Source organism: Larimichthys crocea, chromosome XXIII, assembly GCF_000972845.2.
Source record: "Larimichthys crocea isolate SSNF chromosome XXIII, L_crocea_2.0, whole genome shotgun sequence".
NCBI lineage: Eukaryota > Metazoa > Chordata > Actinopteri > Sciaenidae > Larimichthys > Larimichthys crocea.
In genome coordinates, this window is record NC_040033.1 from 2,247,823 (window position 1) to 2,271,882 (window position 24,060).

General features: G+C 43.4%; 1 protein-coding gene across 1 annotated transcript in view; it reads right to left on the bottom strand.

The window, feature by feature from the left end:
* Positions 1-2,191: 2,191 nt before the first annotated feature.
* Positions 2,192-24,060, bottom strand: part of rnf152 (ring finger protein 152) — a 52,521-nt gene continuing 30,652 nt past the window's right edge. Inside the window, exon 2 of the mRNA XM_010746750.3 lies at positions 2,192-6,888. Coding sequence (XP_010745052.3) covers positions 6,059-6,703 — 645 coding nt within the window. The 5' untranslated portion in view covers positions 6,704-6,888 and the 3' untranslated portion in view covers positions 2,192-6,058. The remainder of the gene's footprint in view (positions 6,889-24,060) is intronic.

Here is a 24,060-nt window from a genome sequence, read left to right on the forward strand (position 1 = left end):
TTAACTTTTCAGCTGTCTGACATACTGTAGGAGTGTTCTCTAAAAAATTGATATTGCTTTTACTCACTCCGTTGCACACTGTCACCCAACACTGCCTCCTACAAATAGGAACCATAACTTCTTTTTTTTTTCTCCCCCCCAACATGAGGAAACGAAGTCTCATCTGCTGCCAGGCTTAAACAGATGACAGTCTCCAAAGCTTATGCCAAGAATCCGTGATACATCCTGGAGAGCGCTCGCGTAATACCGTTGTGATACAAGAAAACAGTTCCTGTGAGAAACCTGACATTTAATACTGTTCCGGTGACAAAGCCGGAAATCCTGATTCGAATAAAACATGCAAATGATACAGATGATCGTACAGGTGAGGATTAGAATACTTGAGTCACATTTTAATTTCTTAAACCGGAGTTTAAAGCAACATTACGTAGCAATTCGCCAAAATCAGTGAAGTAGTTGGTGGTGATGGTAGAAAAGTGACACAATGTTGCTTTAACAGAACCTGTGGACTCAATTTTAACTACCCAAACTGTTAACGATGGATGGATGGATGGATATATATGGATATATATATATTGGTTAAATCTTGGTAAAGTAACTACCACTGTCAGAAAATTGTAGACTAGAATCATAAAGAGACACGAATTAGAAATACTCAAGCTATAAAGAGAAGAAACAAAATTAGAAAAACAAAGAAAACGTCATTATTTCACAACAACACATCATTTTCTTTCGGCTGTCTCAAGTCACCATTTAACATTATCTGCTGAATGACATTCACACTTTATTAAATCCACCGTCAGTCAAACATTTTATTTCCTTTTCCAAATGCCAGTCCTGTTTCTGTTGCCGTTAGCTACAGTCTTCTCTGGATAGAGGAGATCAATAAATTGAATTTTAGTCCTGCACACAGGCAGAATAATATACCTGCGAGACTCGCGGTAATTCAGTGACACGCTACATAAACTCTTCCCATGCAACAGAAACAAAAACTCTCTTCGCATTTCCATAATGTTTTCATTTCCTTTAAATAAGAATTCATGAAGCCGAGGAAATAAAGTGTTTTAAAGAACCCCCAACAGCTTGTTTGTGTGAAAAAGTTACAGCTTTGATTCGAGTTTCTTTCTGATCATGAAGCACCACTCCCAGCACACTGCAGCGTTTACCTACCGAGCTGTTTTAAAGCAACACTGAGGAACTTTTCTATCAGTAAATAACTGATTTTGAATAATTTTGATGCTTCACTGACTTATAATCAGGTGAATAGTGTCTCGTTCGTACGTCGGGAGAAGTACGTGATGCTTTACAGTACTACGTCACACACCGTTACATTTTAACTGAGTTTGGTAGCCTGAACTCAGAGCACCAGGGGAGGGTTATTGTTTGTACCACAGGCGTAGAGAGCAGAGCCATTGTCGTGCCAGAACAGGAGCTGGGCGAAATAAAAGGCTGAAAGACAAGACACCGAGCTGCTATGTCTGCTGTTGGTGACCTGGTTGATGTTTGGTTGTTAAAAAATAAAGTTGTCACCTCGCTAGAATTTGTAAAAGTGACGCAATCAGAACGAATACACATGTACAGCTGTCACAATCTACAGGATAAAGTAATGTATTGGTCATTCAGTCGCTGATTTTGAGCTTTAAATCAAGTCAGTGAGGTCATTCAGTCGCTGATTTTGAGCTTTAAATCAAGTCAGTGACGCCTTTTAAAAGGTCAAAAATAACATTTCCATTTGAGAAATTGAAATTTGAATGTCTTGTGGTTAGAACAGGTTGATCTTTTTGTATTAGCCATGCATAAAAGCATGAAATCAAGTAATTACAGATACAAATGTAATAAAAATATATAGTTTTAAAGTAATGATCAGGCTGTGCGGCCCATGATGACGTGTTCATCATTAGCGACTGCCTGTGAGGGAATAGAGGTGTTTCACTGCAGTGGCGTCAGCTGCAATCAGCCCCTGGAGAGTGTTAATTACCTCCCTCACACTATATCAATAAATATTTGAGGAGGAAAGAGGGTTCCTGAGGGTAAACAAAGAGAGTCAACTTCACTCAACCATGAAATACGGGACTACAGTAAATACAGCTACAAGGTAAATACAGTTTTTATCTCTTTGTGGTCAGTTTAAGGAGGTCGTGTGTGTTTTTTTTCAAGCAGTATATAACCAAATAAAGACCGCTGGAGCGACTTTGTTGTTCAGATTCTTTAATATTTCACCAAAAACAGCAGCTGCTTGCGTCGTCGACCCGACAGACACAAACAGGAAACTACAACAGGAACTTCACGGCATTTTACAAACACACAGGCACAGAAAAGACAAGCCTCCTCGCTCTACGATTCTCATACGTTGTCAAGTCTTTACGTTTTTTTGTAAAAAATAAAAATAAAATGTTGCACAGGGCAGTTTTTCATCTGGAAAATTTAAAATTAAAATACAAGAAGACGGGGAGAAGATTCAGAGGTGTGATGATGAGCAGAAACAAACGTTTCCGTCTGGAAAAATATGAAAAACAATCACCCAAACAGCTGTAATACCTTGTGTATATCCTTGGTTTTATGCATGACAGCTTCCAATAACGATTTCACCACCTACTGATCAATAATCTCGTAGATCAGATGCTATAAGGGTGGGGGGAAAGAAACGAACAAGCGAGGTGCATTTGTTCCTCCATCCCCCCACCGTTCATTCATGATGGATCGGTGGAGGGAAAGGACTATAGACAGGTTCATTTATCATGAATGAAGTGAACCTGGTGTGTGGATAATCACCAGGAGCATGTTGGCGCTCAATTTAACCAGCAACAATTTACTCCAAAAATCCCCCAGAATCAAAGAAACGGCACTTCTTCATTCCTTTTAAGTTAAATAAAACTCATGACAGATGATAACGAGTGACTCGGAGGTGACCTCCGTGAAAGCGGGTTTTTGTGAAGATCCACAGCCGATAGAGGCTTTTTGTGTCGGACATCTCCTAGCAACCGCATCCGAGTGCTTTCACAGAGGTCAATGGGAACAATGGCTGTGAGCAGAAAAATAAAGACATAAAGAGAATTGTTGTGGTGTGGGCTTGGATCCAATTTCAGACTCAGTGGGATGATTTTTAGAGTATGGAAGTCCAGGTTAAGCCAAATTACTGCAAAATCTGATCTTTAGACATTGTGGTGTCGAGCTCTGCAGACGGTTTTGGTTTTAGTGTTTGAGATCTTGTTTGTTTTAGCAAAAAATATTCTTATTTTCTTATGGAATTAATGCTTTAAAGGTCTGTAATGACACCTTAAAGCAACACTGTGCAACTTTTCAGATTTTAAATCATTTTGATGCTTCTCCACCAACTATTTCACAGCAGGGAGTGTTATTGTTTGAACCACAGGTGTAGAGAGCAGAGCCAGTGTCGTGCCAGAACAGGGGCTGGGAAAGCAGGCAATGTAATCGGGCTTACTAGAGTGAGAGTGAACGAGCCAAAAGCCACCAGATGAATAAATCTTGGACTGACTTTTAGTCGTTGGCGAGAGTTTGGCGAAATAAAAGGCTGATGTTAATATTTCAACTTTCAGCTAAAGAGTGTCGCACTTAAAAAAACGCTTCCATTGTAGTCTCATAGCATAAGTCTGTCTCTCAGTGCATCTGCAAAACAAACATCTGACTAACAACAACGCTCCTGTGCAGGAAGCCTTGAGCTCTAACACTGATCTGTTGAAGAAATCAATAGAAGAAATCTCAGACTTTGGGTTGGTTTGGTGAAAGGTGGTGAAATCATTACTGACATGGGATGGCAAACCTACAGAAGGCCCAAGCGGTCACACACTGATACATTTTATTTCCTCCGTTTCCTCTTGTGATTTCAATTGTTTCTCAAGTTATTTATGTTGAAATAACGTGACCATTTTCTCGAGATTTCAAGCTAACAAGCCAATGAGATCTCTAGAAAATAAAAGGAAAGTCTAGTATATTTGTTGTATATTTGGTTTTAATACTCTCGTTATCGGAGGACATAAGTTTCGTTACGTCATGAGATCTCGAGAACATTTCTGATTTCAACATGATGACTTGAGATTTTGATCAAAACAAATGGAATTAACTCTTTATCATGAGAAAATGTTGGCAATATAACATTGCCGAACCGCTTAAGGCTTCTGTACAAACCAAAAGAAATAATAATAATAAAAAAAACAACAACTAAGGACTAGTTCTGCTCATTTTCAAAAGAAATTTACTGCTGAGTAAAGACAAAATCTCAGATTTAAGGCGATGAAATCATGCTGATATTGAAAAAAAGTCACCCTCAGTGACTGGATTATCCAAAGTTTAGATGTATTAAATAAGTGGATACATATTTATATATAACATTTTGGTACAGTATATAATTCTTCTATATACTAAATACCAAAACTTTCTTTCCTTATGTTGTGTCGCTAACACACAGCGAGCTCTCCTAATCTCGAATCAGACCTCCAAGTTAAACACAAACAACAAAAAGAATCATTAAAAGACGAGGAAATTACAATCGTTCTGTACATGACGGAGGCCGCTATACAAAAGAGTTCACCCTGTTTGTGTGTACTGTACACTAAATTGCTTTAACGATACAGTAAACAGACAAATTGCTTGCCTCAACATATAAAAAGTGAAAACAAAGAAACAACATCCATCTCCGCGGATGCGAGAGATATTCAAAAAGCAGATAAATCGATACGGTCATCATTAACTGGAACCCTGCAGCGCCCGCCCACTCCTGACCCGTTGCTGACCCGTTACTCACACAAATAAACACACACCATCGCGCTTGTTTGAGCCCGTATCCACCAGCTTTCTAAATTAAGGAAGTTGTTTGGATGAAGGGAGTCAATAGTGTGTGGGCTGAGGGCCCGGTCAAAAGCTCGACAGTCCGTCTTTAAAAAGGGACGACGGAGGATCAGCAGGTCAGGGTGAAAAGTTGACGGACGGTTAACTAATCGATGAGAGATAAACATCCACATTAATATGGATGCTCTGCAGAGGAGAAACAAAGAAAAACTACAAACGCTCGCCACCTTGAATGTCCCAATTTTCCATTATGACATTATACTATAGTAGATGGCATGGGCCGTATGAGAGTGGTATCGATCTATCGAGTATTTTTAACCATTTCCTTGTTTCTAAAATAGCCTGTATACGTTTGGTAGCCAGAATCCTACCAGAAGGCTGCACAAAGTTTCCCACCACATTGAGTGAAAAGATTCATCATAAGACCACCAAGCGGCGTCTTCAAATTATTCAAAAACCCAATGAAATTGAATTTACAATGATATGAAACCAACAAAAAAAGCAAGAAAACAACAAATGGTTGTGATTATTTTGCTTGATGAACTTAAATGACTCAACATTTCGGCGATAATTCAAACTTTTTAAGCCTTAAGCTGTGTTGTGCTGGCATGAGTGAACGATACAATCCATGTTTTGTCTTTTCTTTCCCACCTGGAGCCATCAACCATCGTTGCAACAGTTTGTTCTAAACAGAAACAGGTTGTATGATTATATAAAAAAAAAGAAAAGAAAATGAAAGCTTGAGTTTCCCAGGTGATTCAAACAGAGGCCAGACGTGGATCCTTGCTCAGTTAATTCCCGCAAAACGGAGAGCCGCCAAGTCCGAAAGTCCAGCTGGAGACGCCGCTACACTCAGCTAAACAACACTATGATAACTGATGTACTTCTACAAACCACAGACTAAGACAGGCAATCCAACCACTGTGAGCGTCAAATCGGCCCCTTAGCCAAAAAAAACATATCAGCTGGCCAAGGAGTAATTCCCAAAGCGTGTAAGGACGGGAAAAGGACTGTTGGAGGAACGTCAAGTTTGTATCTGTATTTCCATTCTCCCAAATAAAAAATTGGCAGACCGTTTGCGGATCTCCTCCCTGCCCTCTTTTTCATCGGTTTCTCTATGTTGCTCTGTAGTTCCCATAGATGCCCATGATGTGAGTTTAGTCCCCTCTCCTGAGCAGAGTGCCAGAGACAGGGCCAATTGGGGGAAATCCAAGGGCAGTCCGCGGCAGTCCGAGCAGCCTTCCCCCAACCCTCAGCCGCAGGAGATGACCGTGAAGCGTTTGGAGATGCAGGACATGTTGTGCAGGACAATTCCCAAGAGGAAGAGCAGCACGCAAGCCACCAGGATCACCGTGCACACGCCGGACCACGTGGAGCCCTTCCCGCCTCCTCCAACCGGCCCAGTAACCCTCCGCTCGCCCTCGCTGCCCTCCAGCCCCACCCCAACGCCTTCAAGAGCCATACCCAAGCCCAGAGGCTGCTGCTCAGGCACCGTCACCACCGTCACCCCCTTCTGCTGGCTGCCGGGCAGGAAGCGACATCCCAGCTCCCCCGGCAGGCCAAGAGCCCGATCCTTGGAGACGGGCAGCGGCAGCATGTAGCAGCCGTTGCTGGGGAGGCGGATAAAGACGGGCGTGTGCTCGGAGGCGTGTGGGATGGCGATGACGGTGATGATGTCCGGGTCATCCGGGAGCTGGGAGACGGACAGGCCTGGCGGGAGCTTGGTGACACCGCGGCACCAGGGACAACGGATTTCCTTCTGGGTGCTGCGCATCTGGGTCAAGCACACTGAGCAGCACGTGTGCCGGCAATCCAGGAGCTTGGGCCGCCGGCGGGGGCTGTAGTAGTTAAAGCAGATCTGACACTCCAGGATTGAATCTTGGGAAAGAGTCTCCATTTTTTTTTAAAGATTTCGTAGGTGGTCACTGGAGAACAACAGCAAATTTAAATCAAATTAGTCCTGTAAAAAAAAAAAAAAACTCCAAGCAAAGCTAAAAAACTGGCTCCAATGCTTGATCTTCAACCACCGTCCACAGCTTCACAATGACGTCACAGGTCTTTGGTGGCAACATGGTCGTTCATCTGCAACAGAAGAGAAGAGAAAGTGTTGTTGAGATGATGAGGGCAGCAACAGTAAGACCTTAAATACCTTCGGTACTAACAAGAAAGGGCAATAGTTATTGACACTGAGAGATTTGACGGTGCAAAATAAAATCAGTGAACAGCAGCCTTTAGCCAGCAAATTATACGAAGACTCAAGTACTTCTATACTTAAACTTGCTTGATTTTGAGTACATAAGTGTACTGTGAGTGCCCAGGTGGTGCACTCATAACGAAAAGTTGAGTTTCCTCAATGGTCGCCATTCTGGTTAGGTAGCGGAAAGGGAGGGACCACCGGTGTTGTGGCGTGCGAGGAAGCATATACAAACATAAGCGTATATGTTTTATGTTGGCAGTCAAATGTTGTCCAGATTAACAAGACAAGGACGATTACGGTGGAGATATATTTATTTAAATGATCTAAAATACAAAAGGTCATGACTTTATTTTCCATGTTTTTATGCACTGGGAATGATTTGAATGGGTGCTTTTGGGTTCAAGAACATGTTGGTTTGGTCCTTTAAACACTTGTAAATGACACCAAACATCCAAGTAAGAGAACCAAAGGGAGTCAAAGCCCTGAACGAGGGTCAAATAATGCATTACTGATGATTCATTATTATGTGCAGCACACGTTGAACATATCAGCCTCCAGCTGACTGCAGTAGGGGCGGGTTCACGAGACCCTTCGCCTCGGTATCTGTGTTAAGTATTGCTAATTTGTAACATTCTCCTTCAGGCCACAGACTCCATAAACAATTTCTTCCTCCGCCTACTCTTCTTGCATAATCACGTCTACCGTGTTAATCCATGCGGGAGCTGCGATAGTTTACTCTTACAGATGATTAAATCCCGTCAAAATAACACAGAGGAATACCAAACAGGGCCGAGACGACTTCTTTTATATTTCCGTCCAAATTGCAGAGTGTGAAAACTGCTGAGGAGGAAAGACGACTAGATTTCTCTTCGCTGCTGTCTCAACAGAGCCGACGTCCCTCCGGGCACGACAGCTAGAGTGAGGAGTGAGACAGATGGAGACGGGGGTAGACGTGGTGATAGAAATGGAAAAAAGGTTGACCACTGATTGTCCTGTGACACTGTACATCTCACTCCGTTATCAAAAAACAAGATCTCAGGCAATTAAACTGCTCATGGCGCCCTGTGGGGGGACGCCGATGTGGCAATGACAGATAAGAGTGTGTTCACAGCGGGCATGCTCGGAGCAGTATATTCAATCTGGAGTCCTTTAGTTTAGAGGACGGTGGTAAAAAAAAAACTGCAACAAGACAAAGTTTAGTGTTTAAATCTGACATAGATCCTGCTTATCATATCTTATGAAGACATTTCATCAACCTATCCATCGATATCGAGCCCAAGATGGAGCTAAACAAGGTAACCGAGATGTCTTTGTCCCTAGAAACTTCCTCCATTTGTTCCTGAGGGATGAGGAGGTATTCCCAGGCCACATGGGAGCTATAATCCCTCCAGCGTGTTCCGGGCATGCCCCGGGGTTTCCTTCAAGGTTGCCCTGACCAAAATACCTGCAGAGTAGGCGTCCAAGATATATATATAAAAAAAAGTCTGAGCCAACTGAGGTAGCACTTCTACTCCAAACTCTTTCCAAATAGATGAAGTCTTCAAACTATTTTCAAAGCCATGACTGATTCCTCTTTTCAGGGCTCAATCTATCCAATCCTCTGGATACAGACCTTATTAAGCGCTTCCAGTTACAGACGGACGTGACCAATCTACGTTAAATACAGCGCTGTCATCAAAATTCAATGTTTCAGTCGGTACATTCATTAAGTCGAGTTGAGACACCGGCTCATTACAGCACGGCCTGACCTCATGTGACTTTGATTAAAAATGGATATTGTTACCAATCATGCAACACCAGGTGGTTAGTCTCTGTGTTTTTAGGACTTTAGGACAACATGGACTTTGGATATCACCCCCAACCACTGGGTCGCCATGGACTAGTACCGGTCCGTGGGCATTTGTTACCGGGCCGCACAGAAAGAATGATTAAAAAAATATGTTATTGATTAACCTTGTGTGAAAGATGTTTTATTTTGAAAAATGCTCGCATAAAACCATCGTCAAGACGCATGCACCGGTCACGTAATACGTTGCCCTCAAAATTACGGAGTAGACTGGACATCTGGGTGTCATTGTCTCCTATCATACCCTCGATGGCACCAGCTCGTTGCAGAGAAACAGCTCATGGCTCCCACTGATTTAGCGTAATGGTCTTTCTTTTACTTGTTTTTATGGCAGTTGTATCATTTTATTTCGTCATATTTATTCCCCACAACTTGAACCTTGGTGCAAACAAGGCTGACGGATCGCTGATCACAAGATGCTTCCTCAGGGTGAAACATTGTTGTGTCTAGTTACGGGAACGCAACAGGAAGTGACCTAACAATGCACAAAATCAGGTAAGTCCTCCAGTGAATCCTCGTTTACAACCTACAGTCTGTGGTCGTCAGCATCTTCCTCTCCAGCCTCGTGCACATCTCCTTCCTTTGCCCTTTAGCGTTAGCACCACCAGCCCCGCGGGCACAAAAAACGCCAGACGCTCTGCACCACCCCCCAGCTGACCTAGTTTCTCCTTTCACACCGTTACCGAGTCAAAGTGGAGGAGAATTGCAGAGAATTGCTGGCAGTTTTATGGAGAAGTGAGGAGAGAGAGGAATCCGAGTGCAGGAGGCAGAGAAAGAAACCTGCCCTTGAGGGGGCGAGACAGCTCGGGGTATTACTGAATCCTTTTCCCAAAGATAAGGATTAGCTTTGATCTGACATAAATGCTTTGTGGCTCAATATTCCCATACACCCTTCTTCCTTCTTCCCTTCTGACTGAAAAGCTTTTCCTCTCTTACGTTACATCAATTCTTCATACTTTTCAGCGAGTAATTTCTTTCCCTTTTCCTTCCCACAACATTTTCTACGTGTTCAGGACTTTAATAAAGCTGCACACAAAAAAAAAAAACGGCAATATTAGCCACAGTGATGATCAAATCACAAGAGGCAGCAGTTTCTTCTATGTGGAAAGATTCATTTCCGACATCTTTAAACAAGTTAATTTCGTGCTTTGCAAAATCCAAACTCCGGAAATTAAACTGTATGTTGAACAAATTATCGATTCTACTCAAAATGAGGCAACATCTTCATGTACTTCCTCATGTTAGTGATGTTTTAAACAGAACAAAGACTCGATTACGGGCCTCGCAGCCTACACCATGAAACCTTTTCAGATGATCCAGAATGTGATGATGCGCCTGGTCTTCGATAAACTCCAAAGGTCGCATCACCCTGCTGCTCATCGAGCTCCCGATCGTGAATGACGCCTGGTTCTGACACCCGTACGCTCAGGGCAATCCAAACTTTTCTTGTCCGTTGGCTGAACGTCCAACCAGTTCCTACCAGATCAGGGGTGTCCTTCGAAAACCTCCTGAAGACCTCCAGCTCTTCAGAGAGGACCTCCTCTCCAACACTACCAACAACTGGACATGCTAAATCTGTCCCCCTCTACAACTGTACCTTGATTCTATATGTCCTTGTTGCACCTTGTCAGCAAACGGTGGCAGTTACGGTATGAAATGATGGATTGATCATCAAAATAACTGCGGAACAACTGATTTAGTTGCCATATTTGAGGATTTTATTCAGTTCTTTCATCCTCAATGACAGCGGAGTCACCCGGACGGAGGAGGTCGTCTGAGGTCACGATGGAAACGCGTCGACACGCCGTCATTCCTCTCTGAATCTAAAGGAAAACAACAAGGAGCGCTGTGGGGCCATGAAACAACAGCGAGGAGCTCGAGGAGTAAACAGACGCTGCAGCTTAACAATATGATTTATCGGTTCAACTGAGCTGTAACCAGGGCAACCTGGCTTCCCGGATAAAAGCTCAGTTTGTGACCCATTTTTTTTATCGCACTAACATAGAAACCCAACAAAACACACTCCTTAAAGGGAGGTCCAAGGAGAGGCCGAAGAGGTGCTCATCTGGTTACAAATCGAAGGATTTGATTCAGACTATCCGCTCTGCTTAAAGAGTGTTTTTGTGACATCATAGAGGGGGGCAGGGAAGGACGTATGATTTAGTAATGACGCAGAGTGATTGAGCGGCGGGCTCCACCACCCGGACATGCCTGTGGTCCAGCGGGAGTAACCAAACACACACATATATATATATTTATATATATACACATACATTCCCTCAGGGTGTCCACACACAATCAGCCGAGGAGAAAGTGCACTCGTCCCAGCAGACACAAGTTAAAAATAACCTCCACAGCTCCACCCAGCTCCGTGTAATAAACTACCTGGAAGCAGCACGGAGGGAGGAACTTGTTAAACCCGGAGGAGGTTTGAAGTGGTGAAATGTCAGCGAGATGTAAACTGTTGTCGTAATGCCTGTACACGCTGGTTCATTAAAGGGACGTGGATCATATCGAGCAGCTACATGAATTAGTTTTTTAACAACAACTACAACAACTCATCTTACAGCAAAACGCCACCAGGCACGTCTTCATAATGTCGTACGACTGTAAAAACATCACAAGGAATGTTTAGGAAGCGTTTTTTCTAAATATATAAACATGCAGTGTAGTTAATCATCTGCACAGTGTTTTATTTTGAAAATCAACTGACAGTATTAGGAATATGGTAAATGGAAGGTATTTATATAGCGCCTTTCTATTCTACTCAAAGCAGGACATATCTCATTCACCCATCCATACACTGATGGCGCAGCCTTCGGGAGCAATTGGGAGTTCAGTGTCTTGCCCAAGGACACCTCGACATGCAGACTGGAGGGGATTGAACCGGGGCTCGATCCGCCGCCCCACAGAACAGAAGGCATATCCGCGACTTCGCCCACATGTTTCTGAAGAGCTGTTGCGAAGTTCAAAATCTGTGGCTCTGGCTGGACATTTGGATGCAGCCTCTATCTGGTGATAACAATAAATTGGTGTTTGTTGACGAACCACAATCAGACAAACACATAAAAATGACTGAAAACTCTGAGACTGACGCCGTTGTGCTCGTCTGTTTCCAAGATATGAATCCATCAAAACGAAACAACTCTTTTCCAATACACTCCGTCCTCTACTCCCCAAACGTTTTCAGCTATCTGTCCGTCAGATATAAAAACACCGGAGACGGTGACACATTTCAAACACGGCAGAAACAAAGAAACCACACGGCCACGTTTGGAGTCTTTCCATTTGATCTGTGGCATCATATTTTTAATGAATATCATCACGATCCAACGAACGTTCACTCATTTCAAATGACATAAATGCTTTGTGCTGTGAAGAAGGTATTGCATATGTTGAATTCATGCTAATTGGTTGTTGTTTATGTACTCCAAAGTGTCAAATTCATCCTAATATCCTTGTTTTAAAAGCTGAGATTCTAACAGAGCGGTTGATTGATCTTCATGTTGGGATTTCTGCACGTATAAATGTTAAAGGACAAGCAAACATGTCCCCCTCTAAGTCTTGACTGTGGGCAGCAGTGCCTGGATGGTTTTTATCCTCGACAGTTGGCTTGTGTGTGTGCGTGTTAATCCAGGACTCATCAATTAACTTAAAGTGCAGCTCATTTTTCATATATACGCTTAATGTTAACTGCGCAGGCGAGAAGGACAAAGAACAGTCTGTCCTTGAGTAAGGTCTCGGCGTTAAGTATGAATATGTGTGTGTCTGTGTGCTGATGAAGTACTGTGAGAGGACTGAGTGTTTGAGTTTGGGGTTAAGGTAAGAGTTAGGATCAGAGGAAGGAAAAAAATTATATAAAAGCGCCGTAACCAGCTGTAATTAATCTGAAAGGAGTCGTCACAGCAGGTTTTGACATGCAGAGTACGCTGTAAAAACACTTTTGAATCATTTCTTAAAACACATTTTTATAGACTTGCTTTTATGTGATGTCATCTTAACTTTTTTTAATTTAAATTTATTTGATTTTATTTATTTTTTTAGGCGATTGCTGACGGGGAGCGAAGCTGGTGTCGTGCCAGAACAGGAGCTGGCAACATAACGTAGCTCTGCAGCCTCTGTGGACATAACGACAGGTGAATTAAACATCTGCTGTAAAGTAGGAGGCTGTTAAATCTTATAACAGTGCTGCTCTTTGATATATATCGTTGCCTTTGAATGTACTTTACTATGCACCACCACCCAGTATGACGCCTGATGCATTGTGTATGTATGTATATGTGTGTGTGGCTCTGCACAGATGGAGCTCCTGATAGAGGCCTGTGCAGCCGACCACTGCGGGAAACATTATGGCAATTTCCAGACTCAAGGAGCCAGTGAGCGTCAGAGCTGACAGAGGCTTCTGCTGGATGAGCTCGGGGCCCCACGGAGCTCCCCGAACGTGACTCTAAAACTCCTGCACCGCTGGGACAGCAGAGGAGACTCGCGTCAGTCGCAGGTTTCATTGTCTAAAGTCAATATTTGAACACTGAAATAAGTTTTTTTCCTGACTGGACAACAAGTTCACCTGGGAAAATAGAAAGGACAACAATGTCCTCGGATACAAGTTATTCTTTTGGTGAGAAATCTAGACAATCAGGTTATTTTGTGAAGGTTTAAGAGAAGAATCCTCAAACAGAAGTGTTGTTTTGGGCTCATACTGGCTCCAGTGTTGATATCTGACGCCCACATTAAAGCAAAAGCAGCATTGTTGCATTAAAACCTGTTGATTAGCACGCTGACCAGCACAGTAGATTCAAACACTGTATTCTTCCATGAAACCTTTCCTCACTCCCGTTTATCAAAGTTCATCGTCAAGCGCTGAAATGTCAGCAAGATGTAATGCTGTTTTTTTTCCAGGTAGTATCAACTACAACGACTCAATTTACAGCAAAACACCACGAGCACGTCTCAAAATGTCGCATCCACGTGACTTAAACACTGTTTAAGAAGCGTTTTCCTCTCCAGACTTTGTTAACTCACTTGTTTTTAGGATTTATCTGCACAGGATGAGCCGCCGTGACATTTAAAGACACCCTGTCACCCTGTTTAGAGTGAGGTCTGTGGATTATTCAGAGAAACACAAACAATGTTACTAGAAAGAGATTCTTTTAATGTATATTTTATCCATTTTATTGAGGTGGAGGCACCGGATGTCTCGGTGAGGTGGTGTCGTAAAATAAGGGCAGATAAAAACCAAGGTTTTCTGCACAATAAGGATCCATGCACCAATGTATTTTAGGAAATCATGAACATTTCTGAATTTTTAAGACCAATGTATTTTAGGAAATCATGAACATTTCTGAATTTTTAAGCTACAACCCATTTATCTAATCATAAATATGAAGCTTTGAGCCTTTATTTCTGTGCAGGTTTCATCTATTATTGAGAAACTGATCCAATGAAAATTTTAAATCACAATAAACGTCAGCCGTGATTTGTTTTGACCGAACTGGAGACGAGAGAGGAAGAGCTGCATTTTTAATGGGTCAGTTTAGAAAGTGGTGACCTTTACGGGCACCTTAAATCATACGTGTACGCTACAGCTGTCTTTTAAATGGAATTATCTGCATTTTTTAAAAAAGACTTACAGACTAACACACCTGCATGTGAGCGACAGGCTGTCAGCGTACTGCTGTTTCCTCCCTCCATCAATCCTCGGCAAGGAGGTCACGCAGAGTCCAAAAAACTCTCATCAGCAAAACAAATCACCTCCGGCCGCGCTCTCTCTGATGAAAGGCATCTCGACCACAACTGAGAAATTGTGCAATTTTCAAAAGCAGATGAAAGCTGTGATTTTTTTTTCTTCTCTCTCCAGCAGCAGCAGCCTCGGAGGCCTGATCTCCATCTGCAGATTCGAATAAAGATCCCGCCGGAGACCTGAGATAAAGGCGAGCGAGGCGGGATCGCCCCATCCAAAAAAAAACTTCAAACAACGCCGACGCTTTCAATTAAGCTAATCTGCAGCTGCGTATGCAAATGAGGATGATTTCAAAACTATTAACGGTGAGGACAACGCTTTCACAATAAATATCGCCCCCCTGCAAACCAGGATGTCTCCTCTTGAAGCATTTCATAAGTGAAAGTGGTCTTTAGATGACTCATAACTTTAACTGTAGGCAGTAATGTGCCTTTTTCCCCCTCCTCTCATGCCAGAAATCATTTTGTCAGAGCAGGTCTCATTTCTTCAAATGGAGTATATCTCGCTGCAGGAATGAAACACTTCGATTCACTTATTTAATAAAAGAGTTCACCGCGGAGAGGGTGATGAAATTTACTGCTAAGGACAGGCCTCGGGCTCCGTTACTCCAGAGGAGACGAAATATCAGAGACTTCGCTTGTGCGGCGAAAGTTCGCCCGCTCTGCCGGATCTGTGTTGGCGTCTTTGCAAGAGCTTTCGGTGGGAAATAAGAGTCATTCCTGGCGAGGCGTCACCAGGTTTAACGCTGTGCATCTTTCTTTTTTTTGCAGCTCCAGCACGGAGCGGCGCAGCAGGCGGCGAGCGCACCCCGACCCCGGGTTCCTCCGACTGGGATGATTCGCACATCGGTGAGGAGCACAGCAGGAGGGAGGGGGAGAATAAATTCAGCCTGATTAGACGTTAATCACAGTCTTCTGCACGTCCAGCGACACTTTCAACTAAATTTGGCGATGCAGCATGTTGCTAGGAGACAAACGTCGTCATATCGCGACCAGAGGCGGCGCTGCGCAATTTTTAGAGTCGCCCTCAGACTGGTGTCACTGTTAATGCTTCGGCGTCTTTCGGTGGTGCTTCGACGCGTTAATTATGGGTGAACCCAAACAAATGAGGCAGGCGACATCACATCTCACACATCTGTGTTTTCAGGAGGAAGCTGTCAGGCGAAGACGATCATTAACAAGCCAGAGGAAACCGTGAATAGGCCTCGGAGGAATGTTTTTTGATAAATTGTCTATTTTAACAACTTAATTTTTGTAGCTTTCTACCATTAAATAACAGATTTTACCTTCTATTGATCCACACTGACCTGTGATCAGGTGAACGGTGTCTCTGTCATTCGTACGTCTGTTCTCACACTATGTAACTTTGGGCTCCGGGTCGGGAGAAGTACGTAACGTACGTACGTATGATGGACAGTGAAGTAAACTGCTGACAGCTGTAGCTGCTGTTAGAACTGCTGACAGCTGTAGCTGCTGTTAGCTCAGTTTGTTAGCCGGGGGAGTGGGGAGTGGAGCCAGTGTCGTGCCAGAACAGGAGCTGGGCAAGCACGCAATGTAGCCAGCCTCAGCCAACGCGTTAGCGTCGGTATCCAGCCTTCAGTAAACATAAGACAAGCTCCAGTGACGACTTATCAACATCCACCCTGAACAAATACAGCCGTCCTCCACCCTCTACCTGCAGCAGCTCCACCTGAGGCGACACACCTTCAGATAAACCTGCAGCTTGTTTTCTTACTTAGACACCTGATTAATGCCATGACGTCATGGTTACGAGAAAAGTACAGTGGTCTCTCATTTCAAAGTCTTCTTGACCCATCCATCCACCTCCACCCCCACCCTGTGGCTCCTGTGACAGGAGTCATAATTCAACCAGCAGCCAGAGGTCCTGAGGTGAACGTGAGCGCAGAACAAACAAACAAACTGTTGGTTTTCGTTCTCGTGACAACAGTTTCTTTAAACTGGTTCACACTCCGACCAGCTACTGCTGGGAAGAAACAAACAGGTGAGATATAATACTAATCAGCGGTCGTCCATCAATCAATTAGAGTTTATTTGTAGAAAAACACAAACTGAGGAACCACCGGAGGCAAAAAATGTAATAATAAAAAAAAATACATTTAAAAAAATTCAAAACTGGGTCCTCCCACCACATTCTCAACACAAATAGGTTTCTTCTAGGCTCGCTGTTCACTCTTTGTCTGATAAGGCTTTTGTACTGGATTTACAACAGGCTCGAAATGAAGTGCTAAACAATACCAAATGATTACTGTGAAAGCCTTTATATCTACTTTCTTAAGTTACAGTCAACTTCGTGCAGTACTATTTCAGCGAGTAAGGTCTGTTTCTTTCGCCAAACATTTCGGCCTACATCACTAAATTGGCGCACGATTTTCTTACGGGTTTGCAGAGACTAATTAAATAAAGCTATGCATCAGCGACCAAAAAAAAACAAAAAACGGTGACGTACGGCAATAGTAAGCTCATAAGAAAATGAAACATGTGATGTATCAAAATCACAGAGGCAGCAGGTTGTGCTTCACTAGCGATATAGAAAGATAATCATTTATCGACAAAGGTGAGCCAGGTGACTTTACTTACTTACAAGACTACATACATGTATCGTGCTTGTGCGAAGATCCAGCAAACTCGCTGAAATCTAATATGTCTCTGTTGTAATTCTAGGGGTGGCCAATGTAATCATATTTATACAAAATAGAGGCGAAATGATCTTCTAATGTTTAGTCTCGCGTTCCTCATGTGAGTGATGTTTTAAACAGAGCACAAAGACTACGATATAACGGGGGCCTAGCAGCCTACACCATGAAACCCCATTAGTCAAGATGCGTCCAGAAACGGGGATGGAGATGTGCCTGGCTTCGAGGTAAACCTACCAAGGTCACGTCGACTTGCTAGGGGGCTCCAAAAAAAAAAAAAAAAAAATAGGGGGGGACGAAGACCCGAGGGCGTGAAATGAACGTCCTGGCTCTGACACCCGTTACGCTCAGTGGCAATAACGCGGAAAGGAACCTGGGGGGGGGGTGGGGGGGGGGGGGGGGGGGGGAAAGAAGGTCAGTTGGAGGAGGGAAAAGATGAGGGGGGTGGCGGGGGGGCATTGATATCCAGACCGTAATGGCTTTGAAACCAGTTCCTACAGATCAGAGGTGTCCTTCGAAAACCTCCTGAAGACCTCCTCCCAACATACCAACAACTGGACATGCTAAATCTATCCCCCTCTACATCGTACCTTGATTCTATATGTCCTTGTTGCACCTGTCAGCAAACGGTGGCAGTTATGGTATGAAATGAGATGTTGATCATCAAATAACTGTGGAACAACTGATTTAGTTGCCATATTGAGGATTTTCATTCAGTTCTTTCATCCTCAATGACACCGGAGTCACCCGGACGGAGGAGGTCGTCTGAGGTCAGATGGAAACGCGACGACACGCCGTCATTTCTCTCTCTGAATCTAAAGAAAACAACAAGGAGCGCTGTGGGGCCATGAAACAACAGCGAGGAGCCGAGGAGTAAACAGACGCTGCAGCTTAACAATATGATTTATCGGTTCAACTGAGCTGTAACCAGGGCAACCTGGCTTCCCGGATAAAAGCTCAGTTTGTGACCCATTTTTTTTTTATCGCACTAACAGAAACCCAACAAAACACACTCCTTAAAGGGAGGTCCAAGGGGAGGCCGAAGAGGTGCTCATCTGGTTACAAATCGAAGGATTTGATTCAGACTATCCGCTTTGCTTAAGAGTGTTTTTGTGACATCATAGAGGGGGGCAGGGAAGGACGTATGATTTAGTAATGACGCAGAGTGATTGAGCGGCGGGCTCCACCACCCGGAATGCCTGTGGTCCAGCGGAGAACCAAACACACACATATTATAATATATATTTATATATACACATATATTCCCTCAGGGCGTCCACACACAATCAGCCGAGGAGAAAGTGCACGTCGTCCAGCAGACACAAGTTAAAAATAACCTCCACAGCTCCACCCAGCTCCGTGTAATAAACTACCTGGAAGCAGCACGGAGGGAGGAACTTGTAAACCCGGAGGAGGTTTTGAAGCGGTGAAATGTCAGCGAGATGTAAACTGTTGTCGTAATGCCTGTACACGCTGGTTCATTAAAGGGACGTGGATCATATCGAGCAGCTACATGAATAGTTTTTTAACAACAACTACAACAACCTCAATTACAGCAAAACCCACCAGGCACATCTCCATAATCGTACGACTGTAAAAACATCACAAGGAGTGTTTAACGAAGCGTTTTTTCTAAATATATAAACATGCAGTGTAGTTAATCATCTGCACAGTGTTTTATTTTGAAAATCAACTGACAGTATTAAGACAGTATTAAGAATACGGTAAATGGACTGTACTTATATAGCGCCTTTCAGTCTACTCAAAGCAGGACATATCTCATTCACCCATCCATACACTGATGGCGCAGCCTTCGGGAGCAATTGGGAGTCAGCGTCTTGCCCAAGGACACCTCACATGCAGACGGGAGGGATTGAACCGGGGCTCGATCCGCGCCCCATAGAACAGAAGGCATATCCGCGACTTCGCCCACATGTTTCTGAAGAGCTGTTGCGAAGTTCAAAATCGTGGCTCTGGCTGGACATTTGGAGGCAGCCTCTATCTAGTGATAACAATAAATTGGTGTTTGTTGACGAACCACAAACAGACAAACACATAAAAATGACTGAAAACTCTGAGACTGACGCCGTTGTGCTCGTCTGTTTCCAAGATATGAATCCATCAATGAAACAACTCTTTTCCAATACACTCCGTCCTCACTCCCCAAACGTTTTCCGCTATCTGTGTCCGTCAGATATAAAAACACCGGAGACGTGACACATTTCAAACACGGCAGAAACAAAGAAACCACACGGCCACATTTGGAGTCTTTCCATTTGATCTGTGGCATCATATTTTAATAAATATCATCACGGGTATTGCATATGTTGAATTCATGCAATTGGTTGTTATTATGTACTACAAAGTGTGAAATTCATCCTAATACTTGTTTTAAAAGCTGAGATTCTAACAGAGCGGTTATTGATCTTCATGTGGGATTTCTGCACGTATAAATGTTAAAGGACAAGCAAACATGTCCCTCTAAGTCTTGACTAGGCAGCAGTGCCTGGATGGTTTTTATCCTCGACAGTCGGCTTGTGGTGTGCGTGTTAATCCAGGACTCATCAATTAACTTAAAGTGCAGCTCATTTTTCATATATACGCTAATGTTAACGTGCGCAGCGAAAGGACAAAAACAGTCTGTCCTTGAGTAAGGTCTCGGCGTTAAGTATGAATATGTGTGTGCGGATGAAGTACTGTGAGAGGACTGAGGGTTTGAGTTTAGGTTAAGGTAAGAGTTAGTTCAGAGGAAGGGAAAAAAATTATATAAAAGCGCCGTAACCAGCTGTAATTAATCTGAAAGGAGTCGTCACAGCAGGTTTTGACATGCAGAGTAGCTGTAAAAACACTTTTGATCATTCTTAAAACACATTTTTATAGACTTGCTTTTATGTGATGTCATCTTAACTTTTTTTTATTTAAATTTATTTGATTTTATTTATTTTTTTTAGGCAATTGCTGACGGGAGCGAAGCTGGTGTCGTGCCGAACAGGAGCTGGCAACATAACGAGCTCCGCAGCCTCTGTGGACATAACGACAGGTGAATTAAACATCGGCTGTAAAGTAGGAGGCTGTAAATCTTATAACAGGGCTGCTCTTTGATATAATCGTTGCCTTTGAATGTACTTTACTATGCACCACCACCCAGTATGACGCCTGATGCATTGTGTATGTATGTATGATATGTGTGTGTGGCTCAGCACAGATGGAGCTCCTGATAGAGGCCGTGCAGCCGACCACTGCGGGAAACATTATGGCAATTTCCAGACTCAAGGAGCCAGTGAGCGTCAGAGCTGACAGAGGCTGCTGCTGGATGAGCTCGGGGCCCCACGGAGTCCCCGAACGTGACTCTAAAACTCCTGCACGCGCTGGGACAGCAGAGGAGAGTCGCGTCAGTCGCAGGTTTCATTGTCTAAAGTCAATATTTGAACACTGAAATAAGTTTTTTTTCCGACTGGACACAAGTTCACCTGGGAAAATAGAAAGGACAACAATGTCCTCGGATACAAGTTATCTTTTGGTGAGAAATCTAGACAATCAGGTTATTTTGTGAAGGTTTAAGAGAAGAATCCAAACAGAAGTGTTGTTTTGGGCTCATACTGGCTCCAGTGTGATATCTGACGCCCACATTAAAGTAAAAGCAGCATTGTTGAATTAAAACCTGTTGATAGCAGCTGACCGGCACAGTAGATTCAAACACTGTATTCTTCCATGAAACTTTCCTCACTCCCGTTTATCAAAGTTCATTCGCAAGCGTGAAATGTCAGCAAGATGTAGACTTTTTCCCAGGTAGACAACTACAACGACTCAATTTACAGCAAAACACCACGAGCACGCTCAAAATGTCGCCCACGTGACTAAACACTGTTTAAGAAGCGTTTCCCCTCCAGACTTTGTTAACTCACTTGTTTTTAGGATTTATCTGCACAGGATGTTTTTTTGAAGAGCCGCCTGACATTTAAAGACACCCTGTCACCCTGTTAGAGTGAGGTCTGAAACCCAAACAATGTTCTAGAAAGAGATTTTTTAAATGTATATTTATCCATTTTATTGAGGTGGAGGCACCAGATGTCTCGGTGAGGTGGTGTCATAAAATAAGGGCAGATAAAACCAAAGTTTTCTGCACAATAAGGATCCATGCACCAATGTATTTTAGGAAATCATGAACATTTCTGAGTTTTTAAGCTACAACGCATCACAAAAACCCATTTATCTAATCATAAATATGAAGCTTTGAGCCTTATTTCGTGGCAGGTTTCATCTATTATTGAGAAACTGATCCAATGAAATTTTAAATCACAAAAACGTCAGCCGTGATTTGTTTGGCCGAACTGGAGACGAGAGAGGAAGAGCTGCATTTTCAATGGGTCAGTTTAGAAAGTGGTGACCTTTACGGGCACCTTAAATCATACGGGTACGCTACAGCTGTCTTTTAAATGGAATTATTTGCATTTTTAAAAAACGTACAACAGACTACACACCTGCATGTGAGCGACAGGCTGTCAGCGTACTGCTGTTTCCTCCCTCCATCAATCCTCGGCAAGGAGGTCACGCAGAGTCCAAAAAACTCTCATCAGCAAAACAAATCACCTCCGGCCGCGCTCTCTCTGATGAAAGGCATCTCGACCACAACTGAGAAATGTGCAATTTTCAAAAGCAGATGAAAGCTGTGATTTTTTTTTTCTTCTCTCCAGCAGCAGCAGCAGCAGCAGCCTCGGAGGCCTGATCTCCATCTGCAGATTCAAATAAAGATCCCGCCGGAGACCTGAGATAAAGGCGAGCGAGGCGGGATCGCCCATCCAAAAAAAACTTCAAACAACGCCGACACTTTCAATTAAGCTAATCTGCAGCTGCGTATGCAAATGAGGAGGATTCAAAACATAACGGTGAGGACAACGCTTTCACAATAAATATCGCCCCCCTGCAAACCAGGATGTCTCCTCTTGAAGCATTCATAAGTGAAAGTGGTCTTTAGATGACTCATAACTTTAACTGTAGGCAGTAATGTGCCTTTTTCCCCCTCTCTCATGCAAGAAATCATTTGTCAGAGCAGGTCCATTTCTTCAAATGGAGTATATCTCGCTGCAGGAATGAAACACTCGATTCACTTATTTAATAAAAGAGTTCACCGCGGAGAGGGTGATGAAATTTATGCTAAGGACAGGCCTCGGGCTCCGTTACTCCAGAGGAGACGAAATATCAGAGACTTCGCTTGTGCGGCGAAAGTTCGCCCGCTCTGCCGGATCTGTGTTGGCGTCTTTGCAAGAGCTTTCGGTGGGAAATAAGAGTCATTCCTGGCGAGGCGTCACCAGGTTTAACGCTGTGCATCTTTCTTTTTTTTGCAGCTCCAGCACGGAGCGGCGCAGCAGCGGCGAGCGCACCCCGACCCCGGGTTCCTCCGACTGGGATGATTCGCACATCGGTGAGGAGCACAGCAGGAGGAGGGGGAGAATAAATTCAGCCTGATTAGACGTTAATCACAGTCTTCTGCACGTCTAGCGACACTTTCAACTAAATTTGGCGATGCAGCATGTTGCTAGGAGACAAACGTCGTCAATCGCGACTCGAGGCGGCGTGCGCAATTTTAGAGTCGCCCTCAGACTGGTGTCACCGTTAATGCTTCGGCGTCTTTCGCCGGTGCTTCGACGCGTTAATTACGGGTGAACCCAAACAAATGAGGCAGGAGACATCACATCACACACACACACACACACATCTGTGTTTTCAGGAGGAAGCTGTCAGGCGAAGACGATCATTAACAAGCCAGAGGAAACTGTGAATAGGCCTCTGAGAAATGTTTTTGGATAAACGGTAAATTTAACAACTTAATCATATTTTATGGAGGAAATGTTTTCTGGTTTTCCCGCTGATGTCCTCCGGCTGCTCCGCCTCAACTCTCTGTGATTTACAGAGTTTCTGATGGACAGTGAAGTAAACGGCTGACAGCTGTAGCGGCTGTTAGCTCAGTTTGTTAGCCGGGGGAGGTGGAGCCAGTGTCGTGCCAGAACAGGAGCTGGGCAAGCAGGCAATGTAACGGCTCAACAACGTGGTCAACACGCGTTAGCGTCGGTATCCAGCCTTCAGTAAACATAAGACAAGCTCCAGTGACGACTTATCAACATCCACCCTGAACAAATACAGCCGTCCTCCACCCTCTACCTGCAGCACTCACCTGAGGCGACACACCTTCAGATAAACCTGCAGCTTGTTTTCTTACTTAGACGCCTGATTAATGCGAGGAAAGGACTGACGTCATGGTTACGAAAAAGTAAGTGGTCTCTCATTTCAAAGTCTTCTTGACCCATCCATCCACCTCCACCAACCCGGTGGCTCCTGTGACAGGAGTCATAATTCAACCAGCAGCCAGAGGTCCGAGGTGAACGTGAGCGCAAACAAACAACAAACTGTTGGTTTTTGTTCTCGTGACAACAGTTTCATTAAACTGGTTCACACTTCGACCAGCTACTGCTGGAAAGAAACAAACAGGTGAGATATAATAATAATCAGCGGTCGTCTGTCAGTCAATTAGAGTTTATTTGTAGAAAAACACAAACTGAGGAACCACCGGAGGCAAAAATTTAATTGAATAAAAAAAATAAATTAAGAAATTAAATAATAAAATAAAGTCAATTAAAACAAAATTAAATAAAACTAAATAAATAAAAAAATCTATAAAATAAAAGCAAGTAAATAAAATAATTTAATTAAAAAAAGTTAAAGAAAAATAAGGGAAATTAAGTCAAATAAAAGTAAATGCTAATAAGATTAAACTACAGTGGGGAAATAACTGCAAACAGGATAAAAAAAAAAATCTAACT